This window comes from Dermacentor variabilis, unplaced genomic scaffold, assembly GCF_050947875.1.
Source record: "Dermacentor variabilis isolate Ectoservices unplaced genomic scaffold, ASM5094787v1 scaffold_13, whole genome shotgun sequence".
Taxonomy (NCBI): domain Eukaryota; kingdom Metazoa; phylum Arthropoda; class Arachnida; order Ixodida; family Ixodidae; genus Dermacentor; species Dermacentor variabilis.
In genome coordinates, this window is record NW_027460291.1 from 37403163 (window position 1) to 37429913 (window position 26751).

The following is a 26751-nucleotide window of genomic DNA, read 5'->3' on the forward strand; positions in this document are numbered from 1 at the left end:
ATCCAAGTCTCCCCATGAGTAAGCAGCAACAGATCAGAAGTCTTCTCCGACGATACAAAGACTGCTTTTCGACGTCATCGAGGATTCGACAGACACCTGTTGCAAAGCATCGCATAATAACCGAAGAGTGTGGTCGACCACTCCCCCAGAGCCCTTACCGAGTTTCGACGCTAGAACGTGAAGCTATTAGGAAACAAGTCGACGAAATGCTGCGCGACGACATCATCCAGCCGCCGAAAAGCCCGTGGGCATCTCCTGTAGTCCTGGTGAAGAAAAAGGACGGAACCCTATGCTTCTGCGTCGATTATCGTCGACTGAACAAGATCACGAAGAAGGACGTATAGCCCCTTCCACGGATAGACGATGCACTGGATCGGCTCTGCAACGCTAAATACTTCTCGTCGACGAACCTCAAGTCTGGCTACTGGCAAATAGAAGTCGACGAGAGAGATCGCGAAAAGACCGCCTTCATCACGCCAGACGGTCTCTACGAGTTCAAGGTCATGCCATTCAGACTGTGCTCGGCGCCTGCAACGTTTCAGCGCGTCATGGACACGGTGTTAGCAGGATTGAAGTGGCAGACGTGTCTTGTTTACTTGGATGACGTCGTTGTCTTCGCCGGAAATTTCGACGATCACCCTAGGCGGCTTGCGACAGTATTAGAGGCCATCAAGTCATCAAGGCTCACTTTGAAGCCGGAAAAGTGTCGCTTCGCTTACGATGGAGCTTCCGTTCCTAGGCCACGTCATCAGCAAATCTGGAGCACGCCCTGACCCGCAGAAGACAGCTGCCATCGCAAAGTTCCCGCAGCCAATCGACAAGAAGGCAGTGCACAGATTCCTTGGCATGTGTGCCTACTATAGGCGCTTTGTCAAGGGCTTTTCATGCATCGCGGAGCCGCTAACACATTTAACCAAATGTGATGTCGAGTTCAAGTGGGAAACGCCGCAGGTCGACGCATTTCAAGAACACAAACTACGCATGCAGTCGCCGTCGGTACTTGCACACTTCGACGAGGACGCTGATACCGAAATCGACACTGACGCCAGTAGCCTAGGCTTCGGTGCCGTCCTATTCCAGAGGAAATGCGGACTTGAATGGGTGATATCTTACGCCAGGCGGTCGCTGTCAAAAGCGAAAGGCAGTTATTCTACCACTAAAAAGGAACGCCTCGCCATCAGTTGGGCTACAGAAAATTCCGCCCTTACCTCTATGCGGGCCATTCAAAGTCGTCAGCGAGCATCACGGGTTGTGTTGGCTAGCTAACTTAAAGGACACTTCAGGACGGCTTGCGCGGTGGAGCCTCAGACTGCAAGAATATGACGTCACGGTAATATACAAGTCCGGAAGAAAACACTGACGCCGACTGCTTATCACGCGCCCCCATCGATCCCCCGCCGCAAGACGACGAGGATGACGACGCCTTCCTTGAAATAATAAGCGCGGAAGACTTCACTAAACAGCAACGAGCGGACCCGGAGCTAAAAGGCCTCGTCGAGTATTTGGAAGGGAACACCGACGTTGTCCCTAGGACATTTAAGCGCGGTTTGTCTTCGTTCACGCTACAAAACAACCTGCTCGTGAAGAACTCCTCACCAGTCCGCGCCAACTGCCTTCTAGTTGTTTCGTCAGCGCTGCGCCCAGAAGTACTGCACGCCCTACATGACGATCCTGCCTCTGGGCACCTCGGATTCTCCCGCACGCCGTCGAGGATACAGGAGAGGTATTACTGGCCGCGTCTGACGCCGACGTGACCCGTTACGTTAAGACATGCCGAGACTGTCAGCGACGCAAGACACCACCGACAAGGCCAACAGGAATACTACAGCCGATCGAACCTCCTTGCCGACCATTTCAGCAGATCGGGATGGATTTATTGAGACAGTTTCCGACGTAAACATCCGGAAATAAGTGAATTGTCGTGGCGACGGACTATCTCACCCACTTCGCTGAAACTAAAGCTCTACCGAAAGGCAGCGCAGCCAAAGTGGCCAAATTTTTCGTCTAAAACATCCTGCTGCGACATGGTGCCCCAGAAGTCCTCATCGCCGATAGAGGAACGGCTTTCACAGCAGAGCTCACCCAAGCCATTCTACAATACAGCCAGACGAGTCACAGGAGGACAACTACCTACCACCCGCAGACTCTCTCGGAGCGCCTGAACAAGACCCTCGCCGGCATGCTAGCAATGTACGTCGACGTCGAGCACAAGACGTGGGACGCGGTCTTGCCGTATGTAACCTTCGCTTACAACACGACGATGCAAGAAACAACACAGATCACGCCGTTCAAATTGGTCTACGGCAGGAATCCGACGACGACGCTCGACGCCATGATGCCGCACGTCACTGACGAAGAGAATGTTGACGTCGCTACCTATCTCTAGTGCGATGAAGAAGCCCGACAGCTCGCCCGCCTACGGATCAAGAACCATCAGCGTACCGACAGCCGACACTACAACCTCCTACGACACTTCGTCGAGCACGAGCCCGGTGACCGTGTTTGGGTTTGGACCCCGATACGCTGACGAAGACTGAGTCAGAAACTATTGCGGCGCTATTTCGCACCCTACAAGGTCATTCGACGTATTGGCGCACTTGACTATGAGGTCGTGCCAGACGGCATTTCGCATTCACAGCGGCACCGCGCACGACCTGAAGTGGTCCACGTGGGCGTCTTAAGCCCTTTGGCGCTCGCTTACAAACTTCCTTAGTTTGTTGTTTCTTTGCTACAGGTAATTTTGTTTATTACTTTCGTTTGTTTGCAGCATCGCGTCGATGATTTTTAAGAGGGGGGTATTGACACGTGTACATGTTTATCTTTCTCAGGTGACCACGTTTTACCGCTTAACAAATGTTATCACGCAGTGCAGGACGCGCCTGCATGTATAGGAAGTTTCTGGAATGTTAACGATGGTCCCATCCGCTGTCACCGAACCTTGTGTAATCTGAGTGCATGTATGCGCGACGCGAATAGTGTAGAACTTTGTTGAAGACACGCGGGTCCCAGCGATTAGTCTGGAACATTCGACGATTGATGGATAAAAGCCGACGCGCTTAACCAGTTGATCAGATTTTCGACGATCGCCGGCCATGTTTGCCGCTATCGTTGTGCTATAAGTGCAGCCTGTTTTTGTGGGCACAGGTTCGCCCAATGAAAGTTAGTTTGGTCTTTCACAGTATTGCTACTGTGTTCTTCAACGTCACCCCCACGTGACAATATTTTCGCCCTCTGTGGCTACTTTCTGAACTTGAGAGTGTGCGGGACAAGAAGGTTTTGCGGGACCTGCTCTCGGCGCTCTCAGCTGTTGAAATGAGATTGTTGCCAGAGCTCAAACACGGCTTACACTTGATCTATTTGCCAAATGCTCACACTGGCAACGTTGCCAAGTTAAAGGTGTGCATTTCGCCATGTTGTCGTTTGACAAGGAATGCAAATGCCTGAAAACACACGTCTCGAAGAATGGGCTTTTGATGAGCACGTTCAGGAATAGTCTCGATAGTTTTTTAATGGTATTTTATTCATTTTTATTTCACAATACTGCAGGCCAACATGGCCCAAGCAGGAATGGAATTACAGTGAAATGGGAAAAGCAGTACAGCACAGAAATAGTTTTCAACAATATTTGCGCGACAAAATAATATATCGGTTTCACTAGGACGATATTTAACACAGGTACACAACAAAGAACAGCACATAAATAATTTACTACAACTTGCACAACAAGTAATACAACAGTTTCGCTGGGTCGATATTTAACGCAATAAATGCAGTTCAAGGGCTGCGTCAAAGCTATCAGCCTCACAAACAAATTTAGGTAGACTGTTCCAATCCGAAACTGTGGTGGGAAAAAAACTTTCTAAATGCCTGTGTTTTGGCAAAAACTGGTTATAGGGAGTGTTTGTGAGTATTACGTGTTGGCCTTGTTTTAATGGACTTTAAATATGAGGGTACAAATATACTTATTTTTTCACACAACATATTACGCAAGCATTTTAGTCTACTGATTTTTTTGCGTAGAGCTAATGTGGGGATGTTATGCCCTATCATGAGCTTAGTTGGAAAATCCAGCCCTTTATATTTATTAAATATAACTGACTGCTTTCCTTTGCAGTCGGTTTAAGCAGCGCATATCTTTTAGTGTGGGGATTCCATACAACGGACGCATACTCCAATTTAGATCTGTTAATTGCATTGTACGCTTGAAGTTTGACATTCACTGTTGCCTTTGCAAGCTTCCTTTTAAAAAAAACATAGTTTCCGAAAAGCTGTTGCACGAATTGCCGAGATGTGCGCCACCCCATGTCATATCCCTAGAAAGCGTAATCCCAAAATATTTATATTGAGTAATTGCTTGAATGTTAGAGCCGTGGATAGCGTAAGTAAACACGCCAGTTCGCTAATTCTTTTTCTGCGTTAAATTTAATAACACCCTTTTATTAGCGTATAGTTCCATGTCAAATTCTGCTCACCAGCATTCAGTGTGGCTGAGAGTGCACTGTAATAGCTTATCGCAGGTTATTTCTTTAAACACAATACAATCGTCCGCAAAAAGTTTAATATACACTGAGTCAGGGATTACTTGCACTAGATAATTTACATATATAAGAAATAGTAATGGTCCCAAAACACTTCCCTGGGGAACACCGGATGTAACGCTGAGCATCGTAGATACACTAGATTTGATTTCAACAAACTGCTCTCTATTAGTTAAATACGCCTCAACCCATTTGATAAGATAAAGCGGCTATCTAAGGTTATTTAATTACAGAAGTAATTTACTGTGCGGAACCTTATCAAGTGCTTTAGAAAAATCTAGCAGAAGTATATCAATTTGCCCAGAACAATCTGGAGCTGCTAAAAAGTTAGGAATAGTTGTTACCAATTGTGTCGTCGTAGACATTCCTTTCCGAAAGCCGTGTTGGCAAGGAGATAAGACATTATTATCTACTAAAAAGCGCTGGATATTGTGCGCCATAATATACTCCAGTAACTTGCAACAAACACATGATATAGAAATTGGTCTTTAATTACAAATTATTGACCTATCTCCGTTTTTTTTTCGATGGGGATAGCACGTGCAATTTTCCAGTCGTCCGGAAGTTCACAACTACGCAAGGATGCATTAAAGACCTTTGCCAAGAAATCGCTTATCTCTACGGAATAGCGCTGTAAAAATGTATTTGGGATTTTAGCTGGTCCTATACTCTTTTTAATGCTCAAGTTCCTTAACATAAATAAGACACGTTCCTTGTGACAATAGGAATGTCCATATCATCAGGCATAGCGGGTTAGGGTACATAAGCACTTGACGGAGAGAAAACATTCTGAAAATATATATTAAAAGCCTGTGATGATATAAAGCAGTCAGTTTCGAATTTCCCGTTTGGTTTAATTTTATTCACTGTTTCATTGCCTTGATCCAGAAATCTCCAAAATTTAGCAGGATCATCTCTAATGAATGCAGGGAGAGTGACTTGATGGTAATGTGTCCGCGCTTCATATACTTTAGTTGCCAAATTTCTTTTCAATTCATTAAGTCTCGGGTGTTACGTCTCTACGCTTTCTAAGCCGCTTGACTCTACGTTTAATATGGATAATATCCCTAGCGATCCATGGATTTTTACGGTTCTTACGTACCTTCTGGAATGGGACATATTGTTCAATGGAGAATATGACCGCATTCTTAAATTGTGCCCACAAGGCATGAACGTCATCATGCGTACTATGGTTTAGTGCACTAAGTAATCTGTGATTGGTGTATCATCAGCACGGTCAGTCATTAATGCACACTGAATGAGGACTCGAATTCCTTGCAGACCTTCGATAAGCCCAAGAAAGAAACAACAAGCTGTGATCTGACACACCATATTCAGCACAAACAACACCATTTAAAAACATATCACTTACGGAGAATCAGTCCAAGACACCACTGTTGCGCGTAAGTTCACAGACAATTTGATCGAGGTTCAGAGCTAACGTTGTGTCTAAAATAACATGATTCGATTTAGATTGCCCGTAAACTAATTTATCCCATTTAATAGCTGGAAGGTTGAAATATCCTGTAATAATCAAGTGTCATTAGTGGTTTAGAAGAAGATAGTTGTAAAGTTGTTCAAGAAATGATTCTGACATTTCAGGGGCTTTATAAACACCACAAAGCATAAATGGGACAACATTAACAGTGACACTCAGAAACACGCTTTCGTGATCAGGAATCTAGTTTATCAAACATACATCAATACCACATTTAGAAATAACAGCAACTCCTCCGCCACGTGTGCCTCAATCACTCTTGTGTATCTCATAGCCGGGCGGAATAATTCCATCATCGCGTACGCCTTCATGCAACGACGTCTCAGTGATAGCAACCACATGAGGGTCGTAAGTCGAAAGCAATATTTCTAGTTTTTCCACTTTGTTCACAATGCTTCTGGCGTTAAAAGAGAGCACACGAAGATTCGTAAGTGTAGACCGTGAAAGCTACGCTCTTCGTGGAGGAACTTTTCCAGATCGGACAGCAACATGTATGTTCGAAACGTCATCCCATGCGTAGAATCGGGAATCGAAGCGAAGTTTATCGTTCACCAGTGGCATCTTCTTGCCATGTTCTTTTTCATCTTTGGCACTTTGCCATAACAGTTTTATTTTCTTAATGTTTCGACAGAGAAGTCATCTTGCACAGAAATTTTGCACGCTCCCTTAAGCTTTTCGCATATAGGTAGCACTTCTTGTTTTTCCATATAATTTTGAAATAAGCAGGATTACAGATGGCTTTCCAGGTTGTTTTTCCCAGGCGATGCATCCTAGCAATAGGTAACCACTAACGCCAAACCTGTCCTCGAACACCTCCTTGATTACTTTATGTCGCAGATAAGCCTCAGTTTCATTCACTCCGTCATCTATGCCGAAAACCACAAGATTAGACTTCCGATCTTCCAGTTCTACAAGTTTTGCCTGCTGCACTATGAGTGTTTGTTGTAGTTTTTCAATGAAATTGCTAAGGATTTCACAATTGTCTACGCTTTGTTCTATTTCTCTGACATTTGTTTCTAGGTGGGCCATTCTGGTTGAGAAGAAATTGACACTTTTTTCGGTGTCTTCCAACCGCGTTTTAAGCTCTGCCAGATAATCCCTAATAGCCTTCTTGCTCTGTACCAGCGTCTGGAGCATATCAGCGTTGGAATGACCCGGATTAAATTCTACATCGCCAAAAAGTAACAATGTGAACACATGTCAAGACTCGTAAGCTAATGTAATCAAAGTCCGTGGGCCCGGCACAACAACGACGCCTCTTTAATCGCTGCGGTATCAGTGTGCATAAATAACCTGGAACAAGAATACGGGACGTATGGTGAACGCTCACCTTCCTGCGTTTTCGCCGAGCCCACTGAAGAATCCATATTGGAGCTTGTCTTTTGTACGTTCGGTACTGGCCGATGTGACGCATGCGCTGCCGATATTTTGTATAAAACCTGACGTCCAACTGATTGCCAGATGGGTGCAGTTGCCGCTTGTTCCCCAAGCACGCGCAGCGCAGGTATGATTCGGCGATGTCCAAGGAGCAGTGACAATCGGTAGCAAAACCACCTGGAACAAGAATACAGGACGCATGGTGAACGCTCCGCTTCCTGTGTTTCCGCCGAGCCGACTCAGACACCCACTCAGACGACATCAGACGCTTTTCTCGGTCGGTGGCCTTCCCTCGAGCCCAGAGCTCATTTTCAAGGCGTATCTTGGCGGAGCGCACGTGGAGTAGTGTTAGTGAAACGCTACGGGGCCTTGAGTGAAGGAAGGCCCGCACCCTGGACTTGGCTGAGTCGAGGAGAAGCATTAAAAAGCTATGTTTAAGAATGCAGGGGACAGTCTCCCTCAGCCGGTTGAGGGTGAAATAGGGGCGGAGTCACTGCGCACCGTGCTCAAGTAGCGTGGTACCCCGACTTTTTTTTTTTCATCACTGTCTTGAGTTTGGCCCACATTTTGACATAGGCTAACGTGTTAATTAGTTCCGAGTAATTTCAAGGATGTTATGTGTCTAAACCAAGATGCGATTACGAGGTACACCGTTATGGATGAAAATTGTGTGTGTCGCAGTGGTTACTTTATTGGGTTTCTGTGCTAGACGTCCTCTGTTCGACTGCGGCAGTTGGACAATTTTACTGATTTATTAAAGCGAAGCACACTTTGCGAACCTCCCTTCGCCTCTCTTGCCGACGCTGGCTGCCGTCCGCTGCTGTTCGAGCTCTTTCTTTTACATTTTTTTTAGTTCGTGTGATCTGCTTGTTTTCTTTCCCTGTTCCGACGTGTATGCTTTGTTCTCACTTGCGCACTCCTTTCCTTCTCTTTCAGTCTTTGTGGCCTGTAATCTTGCCGTTTCTTTCTTCTTTACTTTCCTTCTTCTTTTTTTCCACTTCCTTTTCGATCCCCTCCTTCCCAAAGAGTTGGCATGCCTTGTGCCCCTCTCAGTGGCATTTGTCAGGCTGCGCCTTCTACACTTCCCTATTTGTGCTTTGCAAGTGCGTTTATATATCAAACAATAATAATGATTATAATAATTCCAGTGCATAGAAATTTGAATAGCCAGAAATTGAGTACCTGTAAAGCACAAGAAATAACTCAATAAAGAACTTTTTTTTTCAACGTGCATTGTGCAACTCATCATACCTTTTTGATTCTGTTTCCTTTTGGTGTGCGTATTCGTGGTTGCGCTGATAATGATGCTACAAACTGCGTTTGCCTCGCGCTTTAGGCTGACGACTGTGTATGCACGTCCTGACCGTTTTTTTTTTTCATCTTTCGGGATCCAGGCCGCGTATCACCCTGTGTCCTTCGACACTCTTTCTCGCAGAAAGTGCCCAAGATAGCATTCCAGTTTATTACAGATAGCACCTTCTTGCGCGTTATCCGAGTTTCTTCCGGGAAACATAGCTGTTCTCCATGCGCCCAAGGAGGCTCGCCTCTCATTCTCTTTTTTATTCGCTTGATGAAAAAGGAGATATCTTCGTGAGAGTGTGGCGCCAACGACTTCTTACCTTGTAAAGATGAATCTTTGCGCGCATTTGCTCCCAACCACTTAGGCTTAGAACTTGTCGTTATAAGTGAGTTTGTTGGCGTGAATGAACAGTTTAAAACTACGGTCTCAATAACGCAATTGAAAAGCAAATGTCGAGCCAAGAGTGCGAACAAAAGCATTCATTCAACATGCAACGACACTCACCACTTAACATAAAGAGCAGTACAATCAAGAAACAGTGATATAACATAACATTTTCAAATATATTTTAAGAAGAGGACGGTGTAGTGGAGTCATCTATGTTCACCTGCTAATACTATTTACCGTACAGTCCCCTAAAAAAGACGCAATTTTGCCCGAAAAGCGAAGCATCGATTGTGGCAGCAAATTAGTACACAGGTGCAGCTTGTAAGGATAGTTGATTTATCGGCCGCTTAAACTTGGAAACATTCGCTTACTAACTGAGTTAACAAGCATGCTGTCAGCGCGCACAAGCAAACATGAACGCATCACACTAGATGAGCGCGGAAAGTCGCTGACAAAACTCTGGTGCGAACAAGCACGGCAGTAACCGCGAGCGAATTCACCTTTGCGCTGTCTATTTCTGCAATGCAAGAGCGGCGAGAACACAGCGCGCACACAGGTATGAGCCATTTGTAGATCCAGCTCAAGATACGGAGCGCGCGACAGCGCGCGGCCGTGCAAACTACGCACTTTGCAGAGTCGAAGCCGCCTCACTTCCCTACGGCGCTGTCTCTCCGTATTGCGCTATGAGATTGAGCCGCGACCGTCAGTTCCTCCTGCGCCCGGCGTTCCCGCCGCCCGGGCGGACTATGTACACGTCGCAGATGACTTTCAAGATACAGCCGCCCGGGCAAGGTATGTGTAGACTGGTAGCGAAGCCTCCATAAAAGCCCACATGACAAGAAATTGGGGCTCGTTGTAACCGTCGCCATCTACGTATTGAGGGGGCAACAAAGAGAAAGCAAAAAAGTGATGTCACAACCGGAAATGGCAGCGACGTCAACATCTTAGGTTCCTTGGCGCGGATGTTTGAATTTCTTTAGCGTCCGACATTACGGCCGCTACGAAAGCAGTTCTTTTTCTTTTGAGGCTGAGGCGAGCTTGCGACTCGCCCCAGCTAAAACGCCAGCGTGTCCTTTAACTATAAGGAGTGACGTATGTGTTAATGTGAACGTAATTAGGCCGTTATTGACGGCAACTGCTCCAGTAGCTTCCTTAGGAAGGTGAGCGAATAGGATGGAAATAGATGACACTGCCAATGAGCTTTCAAAATCAACTTCACTTTTATTCGTCTTTAATAATGCAACCAATATAAATAACCTCACAAAACATGTTACAGTGATGAAAAGTACTATGACCAGCACACAGTCGTAATGCATTGCAATCTACGCGAATCTTCCTTACAGAATAACTCCTAATTCCTTGTGACACCATGAAGTTTGAAGTTTATTGAATACTTAGTGCAGATACAAAAATATTGATATTTAGAACAGATAATAGTCCCATAGTGTAAACACTGTACGGGGACCTTTTATAATGTTAAAGAAACACTAATGCTACTTGACAGCAAAAAGGCGGCGAGCTATAAAAATACGAAAATGCAAATACAAATGCAAATACATAATGATGCAAAAGAATAATACACTGGAAAATATTCAAGCACCATGTATTCATATCGAACAATAATCATACATCGCCCCACATTATCATCTAGAAAACATTCCACTTACTAATCTTGCTGTCCGTCTGGCACCCGGTGCTTGCGTTACGGAGAGTAAACGAACATAGCGCGACGTTTCTTCGCGGCGCGTTCCGTGTTTATCGTAACGACGAGAGAAGCGCGTCGGATGCCGCAGCGTGATTTTGCGCGTTAACAAAAAACCTGCACTCACACCTTTCGCCAACGAATGCAGTTCGCTCGGTCACGCAAAATTTGAAGTGAAGCGCACCGCACAGATTGAACAAACACACAAGGAAATCATAAAAAGCAAACTGAACGAAACCGCTGCGTTCAAGTGAGCAACGCCATTCCTCACGACGTAACATTCGGTTTGCACAGCCTTTCCAAGTCTTGCGCCAGAATCACTGGTCGGTAGGGGTCGCCAAAAAGAACTAATAAATTGTGAAATAGAAAAAAGGTTAACATTTGTTCTTTGAATGCTCGAAAAATATCTGAAACGGAAAATCAACTCGTATGCCAGTATTGGGGGCGAGGACTTACGAGTCGCAGTGTGTCGGAAGCACCTCCCTTGCGAAGTGTGAGGGATCACGCGGCGCGCTCCTCATGGGTTTCGCTTGCGGCGCTCAATCAAAACACCACGCGGCAGCTCTCTTGGACATTCGTGTAAGTACTCTCAAAACGAGGGAAGTTTTTCACTGCCGATATAACATTCTTTGCCAAACTGAAAGCAAGAATCGTTTGCAGACGACATCTCTTTACCGAATATACAGTGAACGCCACAGCGCATGGTCGCCGCGATGGAGTCTCCCGAACCGGCTTTTTGCTTGAAAGGTAGGCAAACGCTTTTTGCACAGTGCCGTGAGCTTTAGACCGCAGCATATGAGCATTTCACAGTACACTAGCAACCATTGTTGCGTGTATGCTATCACAACAGTTCAAAAATAATTGTGTCATATAGACTTGGACGCCTGCGGCGACTGTGGTGTGCCGTCACGACGATTCAATCATTTTTGTCTTTTAACTTGTTGGACGTTTCAATATTATTTCTCAAGTTACGTCGCACTATATGTTTAAGGTCTGCCCTGCGTGCGATTTCCCTCTGCTTATCTTTCGCAATCCAGTGTATTAATTCCTAACAAAAAATGACCATATTCCACGCCTTTTTGTAATGTGCCTCTTCCCGCTCCCTTTCCGTTCCCGTGAACTTACCAGTAAATAGCATCAACAAGTTCATAGACCAAACCGTCATGACATTAGCCGGGCAGTGGGAGTGGGCGAACGTCTCAGTGCGCGTTGTCTGCTGCTCACCGAACATCGCGCAGTCCCGGCGCCGTAGTAGAAATATTCCTCGCGTCTGTGCTTGCTGCATATCCGAGTTGTAGCCGATGGCTGACTGCAGGTTCTAAGTTTCGAGAGCCGAGCTTTATGCAGCTCCTTATCCTGCGGCTACGTGTGAATAAGGCTGACACCGGGCTCCGTTCCATCTTCGGCGCTTCCGAAGCAGCCGACGCGGCCGCTGTGTCCACGTGATCCCTCATGCCACGCCTCGCCGACGATGGCGACAGCTTTTCCAGTGGTGGAGCTCGCCCCCAATACTGGTTAAAAATTTTAGCTATTTTTTGCACATAGGTTTTCTAGTTTCAGTGTTTGGCTACCTCTCACATAGTGTCGCCTCAATCGTACTCCACTAACTGATATCGTTGCCGATAGGTTTTGGCATGTTTTTCGTTTCAAGCTTCCCGACCTATTTAGATGGATGTTGGTCCGGGCGGGACCATACAATTCCTAGTAAGTACAGTGGGGCATGGCACTTCCGGAGGTGCCGGATGTTTTTGGGCAGTCGCGAGAGTGAAAATCTGGGGCTTTTTATCCGTGAACATATGACTCTGTCTAGGAACTAAGGAGGAGGTTTCTTAGCGCGTGTTGTATGCGTTTGTCCCCTAGACATGCCGGCATTGCGGAGTGGGGTCAAGTATACGATCCGACGCTGGCTGCCCGCGCGGTGCAGGCAGTGGCCAAGGACGCCCCATTTGGTGATCGCGGTGTGTGAAGAGTCTGCAGGTGCATCGGACAGATATTCTCGCGCTTTCGGCGCTGGTGCTGAGTCAGTCACGCCGTAATAAATCCTTCTTGCCCCTTACAGCGCTCTATCTTAAAAAAAGAAACATCACTGTTTTGTACGGGGGAGCTGTAGGGACCGCAGTAGAGGCCCGGCCTGCTCTCCTGCTGCAGTATCTTCGCTCTTGGCAGGCTTTTCGGATGCTGCTGTCCGCGACTTTTCAGGACCATCTTTGAGTGGTCACCTTTAAGTGAAATAAACGTAAAGCGCCTTAGCAACCCCGGTATAACGCCATAGTTGATTTATCGGCCGTTTAAACTGATGTCACGCGGTGAGGATTATTGGCTTTCGGACTCGCCTACGTTAGGTTGGGTTAGGTTAGGTTTAGGTTAGTTACCTTAGGTTAGGTTATATTAGCGTAAAAGGCGTTATGGTGGCGCGGCATATTCTCAGAGCGGTTACGCCATGCGGATTTTTGTATTTGCGTCTCGGCCACGTTTGCTTACGTTAACGTTAGGTTAGGTTAACGTTCGGTTAGGTTAGCGTACGAGGCGTTAGGGTAGCGCGACGTATTCTCATAGCGGTTGCTGGGCCAGCAGCGTCACCGGCGGCCTTTCCGCCTCTTGTGCTCAAACGTGGTTAATAATAATAATAATAATAATATTCGGGGTTTTACGTGCCAAAACCACTTTCTGATTATGAGGCACGCCGTAGTGAAGGACTCCGGAAAATTTTGACCACCTGGGGTTCTTTAACGTGCACCTAAATCTAAGCACACGGGTGTTTTCGCATTTCGCCCCCATCGAAATGCGGCCGCCGTGGCCGGGATTCGATCCCGCGACCTCGTGCTCAGCAGCCCAACACCATAGCCACTGAGCAACCACGGCGGGTGTGGTTAATAAGGCGGTCTCACTTCCAGATTTTCAATAGGTCCGGCGCCCGAGCCCCCTCCAAACTTTTCCGGGGGAAGGGCACTTAGCCCCCCCCCCGGGCGATGCCGGAGCCCCCTCCACACACACACACACACACACACACACAAACACACACACACACACACACACACACACACACACACTCACACACACACACACACACACACACACACACACACACACACACACACACACACACACACACACACACACACACACACACACACACACACACACCTAAAGCGCCATTACCAGAGCTTTGTCACCCACATCCTTTGAGGTTTCTTTCGTATTTCCTCGACGTTTTAACTTGAAATTTTACTGGGACTAATAGCTTACTGCATCATTGTTGGCGCGGACGTGCACGGCTTTTAATTCATACTTTAGTTTTATTTCTGCTACTTCTGACAATAGGAGGATACGGGTATTAGAAGTAATAGCGGCGGCTGCCTGATCCGTATTTTCTCACTTAACATTGTTCTAAATTTCCACTGTAAACACCATGCACATACACAATATATCTAAATATACACTCAGGACAAAGTTTATTATGTTTTTGAGAGAGATGGAGTTAGCTTATTAAAATTTATTTCTAAAGGTATCGATAGCGTACGCCTAGACAATGAAGATGTTGCTGTATGTTCACCACGCTTCAAATAGCTTTGCGTACTTTTTTGACCATGAAAAAACCTATAGACTTAGCTACCTCCTCGGCAGAGTCTTTTATCAATGACGTGTGAAATGCAGGTGAACGTTGTGTGTCTCAGTATTGCTTCTCTTTCCAGTAAACAATGCCAACGACTCAAGAAAAAAAAACATTTCTAATAATTTACAACATTTATTACGGATCGAAACATCGACACTTGCATGCAAATGTCCTAAATATATACAGGGTGTGCCAATTAACTATGATGCACCAATATTTAAAGAAAGAGCAATGCGTTACTCGAAGAAAACCTAGTGCATATTGTTTACAGTACAGTACCTTTTTTCGTTACTGACATTTAATTAGGTAATTCTGAACAATTATCTCAGTCGAGATGAACTATCCTAACTACCAAAGTGTCAATAATGCATTTGAAGGCACATCCAGGGGAAATCGAACTGTGGTATTTTCAGCGACCTACTACTTGCGTACTAATTTTTTTCCGACTGATAAATAAACCCCACAAAAAAATGAAAATACCAATGATTGCTCTGCAACCCGACTAATAAAGCAGCGCAGTTATCCAGAACGAAATAAAGGAAATTAAAAAAAAACACCATGAGCTAGTTCCTTATCTGCCACGCCCCGTCCGAAGTAACACATGGCGTTTCGCCTCAGTTGGAAACAAGATGTGATAGCTGTTGTCTGAGAGTAGATAAAGTGCACGGATGTTTTTTTTTGCCACTAAACCTATCACCACAAAAGCGAATTGACAACATCAGGATTAAATCATCAGTTGCAAAGGATTAAAGGTGCGTTTTGTTTCGTTCCAGTCATTATGTCTTTCTCTAATGATCAGCTGGTAGACATGATCCGTGCCTTGGGATCTGCGAATGGCAACAAGAGGAAGGCCGCATATATATATATATATATATATATATATATATATATATATATATATATATATATATATATATATATATATATATATTAGTCTTCGAAGTGTAGCGGCAGACCAAATGCATCGACTGTCATCAGAAAATATGAAAACCTGAGACAAACTGGCAGCTTCAAGAAACAGCGCTGGAGGACTGCACCTTTCTATGTTCTAGCATTTATGGCCTCAAAGCCTCATACTAGCGTGCGGGACGTGGCCGCGCAGGTACGAATTTCCAAGGCATAAGTATGGAGGATTCTAAACGACGGTCTTTCACCCGTACTACCTTTACCAGCACCAACGCTTGGAAGATAAGGACCTGCGGAATCATCTAGATTTCTCGAAATGGGTCTCAGAAAGGACGATGTGTCACCGGACTACATGGATATTATGTGCACAGATGAAGCCAATTTTCGCAGAAACGCCTAGGTCAATTTGCATAACACACACCATTGGAGGAACTCCAATCCACACTGGGTAAAGCGCAATCGGAACCAGTACCAGTGGTCGCTCAATGTGGGGTTCGGAATTTACGCTGGTGCTATAATCCGTCCCATCTTCTTCAATCACACACTGAACTCGACAGCGTTACATGAATGAAATCCTTGAAGTGGTGGTGGATGAGTTTCTCAGCGAAATCCCGCTGTCACGTCTTCCATTTCTGTGGTATCAGCAAGATGGAGCACCAGCACACAGCAGCAGCCGAGCACGAAACTAGTCGGACGCGACTTTCATGCGCAATAGATTGGAAGACACGGGTCTCTAAATTGGCAGGCTAGGTCACCTGACCTCTCTCCACTCAATTTCTTTCTTTGGGGTTATGTGAAAGATCGCGCTTACATGATCGAAACGGACATCAGATTATTTCAAGGCAAGGATAACGGACGTCAGTCGTTGACTTCCGGCGTCGCTCATCAAGAAAGTCACTGAAGATGTGACGAAACGCACACAGTACTGCGTAGCTGCAAAAGGAGACCTATTCGAACATGTCCTCTAGGCACCAGCTGGTGTTCAACGGAGCTAACGAATTCATAGATAACAAGGATACACTGAAATCTGAAGCCTTTCCTTTTTTTTTGCAGGCATGCTGATTGCCAATTCGGCTCATTTGGAAATGATATATTTACTTTCTTCAACGCATCGGTTCTGCCCACTGATCTCCACTAGGGTACTGGATGGCGCTTTGAGCGTGCCTTCGCACGGCTACCGGAAGTTCTAGGTCATGTCCCGGAAGTCTGGTAAATGGCCGCCGTGTTTACATGGTAGTAGCTGCCGTTGTGCCATTTCGCCGGTATTTGTTCGGTTTTTTTTCGAGAAAATGCCTGCTTGCTGCGCTATAAACTGCACAAGCAGGCCGGAGAAGACATCTGGGAAGACATTTCACGCGTAAGTATTACGCATTCATGTTGACTTTATGCGACACACGGGGAAAACGCGACCGCTTGTCATGTATAGAGGTGTTTCTCGTCTTATGCAGGTTTCCACGTTCAAACCCTCAGCTGTATCAGCGGTGGGTCGTGAACCTAAAGAGGGACAAATGGACACCATCTCCTGGCAGCAGACTCTGTAGTGACCACTTCGAGGAGGGTTGCTTTGATCGAACGGGCGCAAGGATACGTCTTCTACGTGACGCAGTTCCCACGCTGTTTTCTTTCCCAAAACATCTGCAGAAGGTAGGACGATTCTGAGTTGATGTTCCCTAAAACATATCAAACTAGAATAAAGCTGTGCCGTTGTATTCGCACGCCCGGGGTATAGTCAGAACACTTGCCTAGAACGCTGGAACTCCTCGATGCCGCACAGAAATGACATCCTTGTTCAGGTACTTGGTTTCCCAAGACAATGCTTGCGCTATAGTGAGTGCACAAACGCACAAAGTGCCTGGTCAGTTTCATTTTCCCAGACTAAGAGCAGCTGGGCACACCTCTCCAAAGCTCTGCACAAGCATGGGGATGAGTACACCTGAGGTTTTCCCTAAGAATAGATTTTCTTTCTTATAGCAGAGGCTTGTGCGCGACCGCCTTGGCAGTCTTATCTCGAATGGCCCGAACTAAATTGAGAGCACTGGGTGGCCACTTTAAACTAAACCGGCATTACACTGTGAAGAAAGAAATTTAGTGAGATGTTTACAGTGCTGATGATCCAGACTGCTAGTGTATCCTATTCATTTCGCCAAGTTTTTTTTTTGCATACTCTGAGCTGTACCGTAGGTAGGCAAATAATGGTGTTACCATGCTCACACTATGTCCCACATTTGTGTTGTTGTGGCCAGCATTACTTTTTTTTTACTGTTATGCAGTCTTGGTAAGAACTGAGCACCATTCACATGGCTGTTTCAGAAAACGGCTGGGAGGAAACCACCAAAAGAAAGAACCCCAGCTGAGGACACGACACCAGAGAATGAGCCGACAACTAGCACTCGTACATCAACTGAGGACAACTTAGCCAATGTAAGTCTTTGTCACCTCACCATAGTCAAATTCATATGCTTCAGCCTCCCTAAGGCATTACTATTGTGGCATTTCTATTAAACGAGAATTATCTTAGTGTATTTTCACATTTTCAAAGAAAAGTAATTCTACGCAAAAGCCACAGTGCTATTCTAGTTGAAGTATTTTGAAAATTTGTTTGATGGGTTGAAATATACTAGCTCTACTTGGCTGTAATGTCTGTGTGTCGCTAGATGTCTGCTTTCAGCTCTCATAATTTTCTGCACATTGTACCTGTAAAAGCTTTAACTCCCTGTGGTTTATTTACAGCTCTCTGATCACAACTACGCCGTATTCGAGTCTCCTAAGACATTAAAGAGGAAAATGGATCTCTGTGTGGACTCAGTAGTTGGTGTCAAGAAAAAGCTGAAGGTGAACCTTGAACGAGAGCGCCGACTGAGAAAAAAGGTGTGCACATTCACTGAGATAATTAGTGATCTCAAAGAGAAGAACCTTGTTTCAGAAGATGCCTCTGCAATACTTGAAATATGTTTTTCAGGCGCGCCTCTAGAGATCATGCAACGCCTTTTGAAACATGCACCAGCAGAAGGAGATAAGTCTGTCAAGTACAGCCGAGAAAAATACCCCCTATGTTGCGCATGTTTGCACTTACACTGCAATTTTACTCAACAAAAGCCTACAACTATGTGAGAGAAACTTTTGATTGTGCGCTGCCGCATCCATCAACAATTACCAAGTGGTATAGTTCTGTAAATGGTGAAGCTGGTTTCACAGGTGAAGCTCTAAATGCTATCAAATCAAAAGCCAATGAGGCCAAGAACAAGAACAAAGAACTTCTATGCAATCTTGTGGTCGACGAAATGGCCATCAGGAAGCATCTTGAATGGGACGGAAAGAAGTTCAGAGGCTACGTTGATATTGGAAATGAGGTAGATGATGACAGCAATGCAGTTCCATCTGAAGCACTAGTTTTCATGCTTGTATCTCTGGATTCTCACTGGAAGATACCCTGCGGTTATTTCCTGATCAATGGTCTCTCGGGAAAGGAACGTGCAAATATAGTGAAGTTATGTCTTACCAAGTTGCACGACACAGGAGTGCATGTCACATCCATCACTTGTGATGGCCTCCGATGTAATTTCACTATGTTTAAAGATTTGGGTGTCAAACTTGAGGACGAATCGGCAATGTGCACATCATTCCCCCACCCTGTGACCAGTGGAAAGGTGTACTGTCTTCTGGATGCATGCCACATGGTTAAGTTGGTCAGAAACGCTCTGGCTTCACTTGAGTGCCTGAAAGACGCCTCGGGAGGATCGGTGCAATGGCACTATATCCGCCAGCTGCACGACGTGCAAGAGAAAGAAGGCCTCCATGCTGCTACAAAACTTCGTGCTGCTCACATTGAGTGGCATAGGCAGAAAATGAAGGTGAACCTCGCTGTTCAAACTTTGAGCTCCAGTGTTGCTGACGCCCTAGATTTCTGTCGGGAAGATTTAAAACTCCCGCTATTCAAACACTCCGAAGCAACAGTGAAGTTTATTCGCTTGTTTGACAGGCTTTTTGACTACCTAAATTCACGCAACCCTATTGCTAAGAATTTCAAGGCCCCACTCCGACCTGCCAACAAGGGAACATGGATGAGTTTTTTTGAAGAAGCGAACAGCTACATAAAGGAGATCACTGATGTAATAGGCACGCCTGTCTTCAAGACACCAAGAAAAACTCCATTTCTTGGCTTCCTTATTACGATTGAGAGTGTAAAATGCCTGGCATCCACTCTCCTCTTGAGTGAAGCTCCTCTGTTGCGCTACCTGCTGACTTACAAGCTTTCCCAGGATGACATTGAACTCTTCTTTGCTGCTGTGCGAGCAAGGGGGGGTTGGAACAATAATCCCACAGTGGCACAATTTGTATCTGCATACAAGCGACTCGTCACCCGCAACCAAATCAAAGGCGGTGCAGGCAATTGCACATCTCTTGATGAGACACGCATCCTGTACGTGTCCAGCCACATTTGTGCTGATGAGCTAGACATGGCGACAGCAAGATTGAATGGCACCGAAGACCTCATGCAACACGCTGACTTTCCAAGTGAAAGTGAACTTGACGTAGTAGTTCTGCGGCAACCCGCACCTTGCGGGTTTCCGCAGAACTACTACGTCAACCTCTTGTTTTTGCTTCGTGTTGTCGACAAATTCGACTTCGCTCTGCCATCTGCTAGCCGCCTGGTTAGCTCAGATGGTAGAGCGGCTGCCCCGGAAAGGCGGTGGTCCCGGGTTCGAGTCCCGGACCAGGACGAATTTTCCTTCAACTATGAGGCTTTTCTTTCGAGGAACCCGTATGGGTTTCCTTTGTAGCAATTGCTACGAACGGGTGGATGTCTCATTTTCCCTTTATTCGAAAGTGAACTTGATGCCGAAGTTGGAAAGCTCCCTGTATTGTCTCCCTACTTAGAAAATGTTGTACGATACATTGCTGGATTTGTGCGCCGTATGGTAGAGCGCAAGATCCCATGCACCCTATGCCACTCAGCTACTATTGCAGAGGCATGTTCTTCAGCGCTTTTGAACAGGAAGAACCGCGGAGGCCTTGCCAAGCCATCATCATCCACCTCGTATATCTGCGAGATGACCGAGAAGGTCATTCGTCTCCAGGAAAAAGTTAATGTCGGTAGCCTTTCAAAGAGACAAAATGTGGATAGCGCCTTGACAGCCAAGGTCATGGGCGAGCTCTCGACAACTCGGCTCGGACAGCTGTATCCAGAACTGCACGAGCACATGTTTGAGTCAGCTGCTGACTCAAATCGTTTTGTGCGTCTGGTTAAATGTGTCATTGGATGCTACATCAAGATTAGAATGCACCACGCTGCAAAGCAAGCAACAGCAAAGATCAACGGCCCAAACATCCGCAAGCGCTTGACGAATTTGGTACTTTTCAACCACCAATAAGGTAATGTAATATGTGATGTGAGAAAACCGCCAATTTTCGAGTGAAATAAACCATGTTTTATTTGTGTACTTATTTAGTTCCTAGTCAAGGCCTCAAACACATGTAAGTTAAGTGCGTTGATGTTTTCTTCTAGTTGTTTTTCAAGACTTGAATCATGACTGGTAAAGAGATGACCATCTGTAGATAGTTGTTGGTCCCTAGAAAACCATAACATACGTTCATAGGCTGCAGCCATTACCCATCAGGTTTTGGAGCTCGTTACAGGTTACCATTTCCAAGGTGGATCCAACAGCACAGCATATTGTAGCTAAGGGCTGCAGAAAGTGTTTGACCACCTGCTCTGCAACGCATATTAAAATCTTGATACGGCACTGTGGCAGGTTGGTTTAAGTTATGAAACCTCCAAAAGAGCTAACAGTGCACATAGAGGTTGGGAAGTTGAACAACACACAAATGATTTGAGGGAGGAGTCTCAGTCTGCTATCCAACATTTCAACCAGACTTCTCTGGAAGACCCCTCCACCCTTCAAAGAAAGGTAAATACTGCATGTGTGCTGTGTACTCTGAAAACAGCAATAATGCCCGGCTGTGCTAGCTCAAGCGTAGGTCTCTTGTCCCTTTTTGAAATGCCATTTAGTACTAAGTTACCGCCTAGAAACAAGCATCAGAGCGAGTGTGAGGTTATTTTTATCTTAAGCGCGCTGCAAAAGCGATGAATTGTCGTTTACAATCGGCCAACTAGTTCCGACTGAAAGTAAATTCTGTTGAACTGGCTGCCTTGATCAGCCGCTTAGCGACAGGACCGCCCATATTTCGTTCCATACTGTTTCAGCAGCGCGAACACGGTTAGGAAAAAAGAAGGCGGACAGGACAGAGCGCTGACATACGATTTCATACGATTGAATACCACGATCTGGCGGGCTAGTTGGTGGGAATCCATACGATTTCAGCAGCGCGAACACGGTTAGGAAAAAAGACAGAAGGCGGACAGGACAAAGCGCTGAACTATCCACACGATTTCGGCAGCGCGAGCACGGTTAGGAAAACGGACAGAAAGCGGACAGGACGGTCCAACCACTGGGTCCAACAAGCCCGCCAGATCGTGTTATTCATATTTCGTTCGAGCTGCTGCTACTATTTCTAGGGAGCACTGCTACGATATACAAGCAGAAAACAAGCACGCACACTTTCGGTCACTTCCGGTTGCCGTGTGAGCGCGCGGCCCCGAAAGCGGCGATGCGCCATCCAGAACCCCCTAGTGGAGATCAGTGGTTCTGCCTTTTCTTTGCATGTTGATTGCTTCCCGGTCTGTTTATTTCGCTTTTATTTTTTGACACGAACCTGTTTTTGGAGCACGTATACACTTTCATGAAAAATAAAACGGTCGCTTTAATTTGGCTTTTGTCCGAAGCAAGATTCTCGTGCGAAATATACCTTCGCGCGCAGTCTTTCGATGCGGTGCGAGCAAAGCCGGGTTTTTGAAACATTCTATGCCTATTACATTTGTCTTTGCATTTCGTGCGTGGTCAGTCGGCGCGTCGGCCGCGTTATGAAAGGGCTTTTGTTATCACTGAGATCACTCGACCTTGAATAACGGATAATACATGTGACCTAGAAATAAGAGGAAGGAATAGCTGCAAAGCCACGAAACCTGCTGTCGGTGCTCCTTCCGTACCATGATCAAGATGACGCTCTACCTCTTCGGGTTTGCGACAGGAAATGCCGTTGCTTCCAATCAGCTTATTTGAGGGCGTTGCTTTATGAAGCGTATGGGAGCGTAGTCACGTGGTATTTTTCATATGTCGTGGGGCTTCCTTACCAGTGGAGAATAATAGTACGCAATTAGTGCGTCACTGAAAACACCGCAGTTAGATGTCATTTCGGGTGCCTTCAAATGCCTCATTGACACTTCAAAAATTAGGACAGTACTTCTCGAGTTAGAAAATTACATGTAATCACCCAATTAAATCTCAGTAACCGAAGAATTACTGGCGGCTACTCAACTGTACTGGAAACAGTATGCGCTAGATTTTCTTCGAGTACCGCAAGAGACAGAGAAATAACTTTTATTTATATAGCCGGCAGATTGGTGCGGGGGGCAACCCCGCCTAGATGGAGGCCAGAAGCCCGTGAGCTCTAGCAGCATCCTCGGCCAAAAGTTGGTCTTCGGGGGTCGAGCTGAGCAACACGTCTCCCACTGCTTACGATCCTTAATTTTTTTGGCCCTGTCGGGGTGCCTGAGGGCAGGCCCAGATAATGTGATCCAGGTTCGCCCTTTCTTAACAAAATTTGCATTTGGCCGAATGTTGGTCTGGGTAATAATGATTATAAGTCACCGGATTTGGATGCGCATCTGTTTGAAGGAGGCGCCATGCCACCGCCTGCCGCTTAGTAAGTGATGGGTGTGCGGGAGCAAAACGCACCCTCCCCAATCTGTACTGGTTAGTTATTTCCATGTAGCCAACCATCCGGTACCCTGTCAGCCCCAGCCTCTGCGCCCCGGTGGCTCGGCTCGTGAGTCCTCGAGCCACGGTGTCGGCCGCCTCGTTGCCGGGGGGAGGGGGGAGGAGTGCGCAGGCGTCCAGATGATATGGACAACCCACTGACCGCAGAAGTTTGCCAGGATTCGTTGTGATTCCGGCGAAACGCACCCTTTTGCAGAAGGACCGACAGTTGGGCGAGTTGGTACCGGTTGAACATCTTGAAGGGGCAGCGCAAAGAGACGATGACAGAAGGCAGAAGGCAGATGACAGAAGGCAGCCTTCTGTCATCGTCTTTTTGCGCTACCCCTTCAAGATGTGCACCCCTTTGCGTAACTTAAAATAGCGGTTTTAAAATCAATGACTATTATCGTGGCCAGTGTGAAAGCTATTGCGCGAGCAATGGCCAATTCCTCAGCCACCTCGGCTCTGTTGGTTTTAATAGATCCGCTGACCTTCAGAGTTCACTGCAACGATAGACATATAGTGATTAGTCATGTACTCTGCCGCGTCGACGTACGCCACGTCCTGAGAGCGTTGGAATCTCCTCTGTATAGCCCTTGCCCTTTCCTCCCGCCTTTCCATGTGGTGTTCGGGATGCATGTTTTTGGATAGCGGTTTGATAATAAGCTGCTTTCTTATGTCTTGGGGAATGTCTACTTTAGGGCCCTACTTTGATGCGCATGTTACTCTGAGCTTGTTAAGTATGTGTCTGCCAGTAGGTGTTTGTGGGGGTCTTTCGTATTGTGCTATCGTATGGGCTTCTATGAGTTCTTCGAGCGTGTTGTGGACACCTAAGGCTAGGAGCCTGTCATTCGATGCGTTTATCGGCAAAACCATGTCTTATTTGAATGACCGCCCAATGATGCCTTCGAATTTTGTCTTTTCTGCTACTTGGAGATTTAGGTAAGGGGTTACATATACTATGCGGCTAATGACAAAAGCTTGGACTGATCGTACCAGATTGTTCTCTTTCATCCCATAATGGCGATTAGCTATTCTCTTAATTATTCTCATTGTTTGTTGTGCGCCGTTTTCTAGTATTCTGATTGTTTTCCCGTTGTGATCGTTCACTGATACATGCAGTCCGAGGACTGTAATGCTGTCGACAATGGGTATTTGGTTGCCATTTTCAAAAAAGCTTGATGTTTGGTTTATCCGTAGTACTCTTACTCTTACTACGTGTCGGTCGGTATAGAAGTAATTCTGATTTTTGCGGCGAGCATCTCAATCCTTTATCCACGACATGTTTCTCGACCGTATGTAAGGCTGTTTGGTGAAGTTACTCTATATGCCCACCACTTGCACCTGTTACCCAAAGGGTGATATCATCAGCTTACAGGCTATGCTGTAATCCTTCTATTTTTTCTAGTTCTGCTGGCAGGCCAATCATAGCTACATTGAAAAGAAAGGGAGATAAGACTGATCCTTGTGGAGTGCCCCGGCTTCCGACTTTTATCTCTTTGGATCTCACGTCACCGATTGTTGTGGCTTGCGCAATATGGTCAGAGAGAACGTCTTTAACATACGGAACTGTAAGTTTTCTAAAATAGCCCTGTGGGTGATATTCTCAAAGGCCTCCGTAAAATAAAGGCCAAGTATAGCTTTGGTATCCAGTGTTTGAGGTCCCGCGTCTGTTATGTGGTGTTTGATTTGCAACTTAATGTCTTGTGTAGACAGTTTTGATCTAAACCCGATCATGGTGTGCAAGAAAAGGCCATAATCGTCCATGCAATTAGTTAGACGTGTGAGGATGACGTGCTCCATGAGCTTGCCAGCACACGACGTTAACAATGTAGGCCTGAGATTCTCAAGTTAAAGTTTCTTTCCCGGCTTTAAAATCATTATAACATGGGCGATTTACCATTGGCGTGGAATATTACCCTGTTCCCCGCAGTTGTTAATATACTTGGCGAGGGCCAAAGTAGATTCATCATCGCGATTTCTCAGGATCTTGTTGGTGATACTATCCGGGCCTGGCGTGGATTTCGGGTTGAGACTTATAAGCTCCGCTCGAACTTCAGCCTCGGTTATGGAGTTGTCAAGATCCTGGTTTTTCTTGCCAGTATACTGATGTTGCTGGTCTTGGTTTCTACACTCTTAGACAAACGTACACCCTTTGGGGTGTATATATGCCACACAACAATAATCGTCATCTGCCTTGCTCGCGTTTCCTTTCTTGAAAACGCCGCGCCCGCTACTTTCTTGCCGGGAATGCAGTGTCATGCTGATAACGCGCATGCCGTGCGTTACTTGGAAGTACCGGGCTCCCAGCGTTAAAGAAAGGAAATGCGGACAAGACAGATGACGTTTATCGTTGTGTGGCAAGATACAACCCAAAGGGTGTAATTTTGTTTTAGAGTGTATTTCCTACGTATAGTTTTTGCAGTTCCTGTAAAAGTTCTTCTTCTGTGCCTTTGTATCTGTGAATTATTTTGTGCAGGCCGTGTCGTTGTGTGGACTTGCTGTTTTCCGGGTCTAAAAGAAAACGCATAAGATTACAGGCTTTAGGTAGCCCTATCTATCTCTCCATGGCGTTGCACGTGGCCTCCCAATTTTGACGGCTTAATCTGTTCGCATAGTCCTCTATTTCTTTATTGAGAATGGCGATTTGCTTTCTCAGGTTTCTATTAAGTTTTTGCTGTTTCCAGCGTTTCTGCATGCTGCTTTTGCCTCCCACATATGTAGGAGTTTGCTGTCCGCCTCCTCTATCCCCGTTTTTTCCGGAATAGCCTTGGTGGCTCGTTTTACACTTTGATGAAGTTTTTCACTCCAAATCTCGATGTCATGTATGACTTCATCAGCTTCCTCCTCCCGGATTTTGCGGAAGGAGTCTCAATCGACAATCGTTATTTTCCTGCCTTTCTTTCTTGATGGGCCTGCGTGTACAGTTGTTGCTACAATGAAGTGACCATGCACTAGCCAGGTTTTCTTATGTGTTTATCCATTTTGCATCGGGTGTGTTCTTTGTAAAAGTTAGGTCTGGTGTGTTGTCCTTGCTCACGCTGTTACCCATTCTAGTGAGCGCCTGTTGATCTTTCACGAGAGTAAGACCCACCTGCTGAGCGTCTAACCATAGATTACGACCCTTGATGTTCTCTAAATGGTTTTACCAAGCCGCGTAGGGTGCATTAAAGTCCCCTACAATTACAATTGCATGTATTTCTGCTAAATTTAAGGATTTACGAAAAAGCCGGCCAAATCTCAGCTTGTGCCGAGGGCTACTGCATACATTTCAGATGAAAAGGCTTCCTTCTCCCTTGCGCGTGGGAATGATTTCAATTAGGACGTGGTCTACGCCGGTCACGCCAGTGTTGATTTTTATGACCGTAAGGTTTCTATGTACGAGAGTTGCAACGGACGCCTTCTCGTCGGAAGCACCGCATGCTTTGTAACCGGATAATTTAGCCAGTCCCCCTGTTTCTTGCAGGGCGATGACGTCTGGCACCTCCTTGGTACTTATGAACTGCTGTAGGTGTCCCCGTTTCGGGCGATACCCGCGACAGTTCCATTGCCATATGATGTATTTATTACGCGGAGCCATGCTTAATTGTTTGATTCTCCCCGGTGACTTTAC

The 26751-nt window shown here is 46.0% G+C and overlaps 1 protein-coding gene across 1 annotated transcript in view; it reads left to right on the top strand.

The window, feature by feature from the left end:
- The first annotated feature begins 16585 nt into the window (after window positions 1-16585).
- Window positions 16586-26751, top strand: part of LOC142566641 (THAP domain-containing protein 6-like) — a 69156-nt gene continuing 58990 nt past the window's right edge. The window contains exons 1-4 of the mRNA XM_075677475.1: window positions 16586-16678; window positions 16770-16965; window positions 17632-17742; window positions 18052-18189. Coding sequence (XP_075533590.1) covers window positions 16611-16678; window positions 16770-16965; window positions 17632-17742; window positions 18052-18189 — 513 coding nt within the window. The 5' untranslated portion in view covers window positions 16586-16610. The remainder of the gene's footprint in view (window positions 16679-16769; window positions 16966-17631; window positions 17743-18051; window positions 18190-26751) is intronic.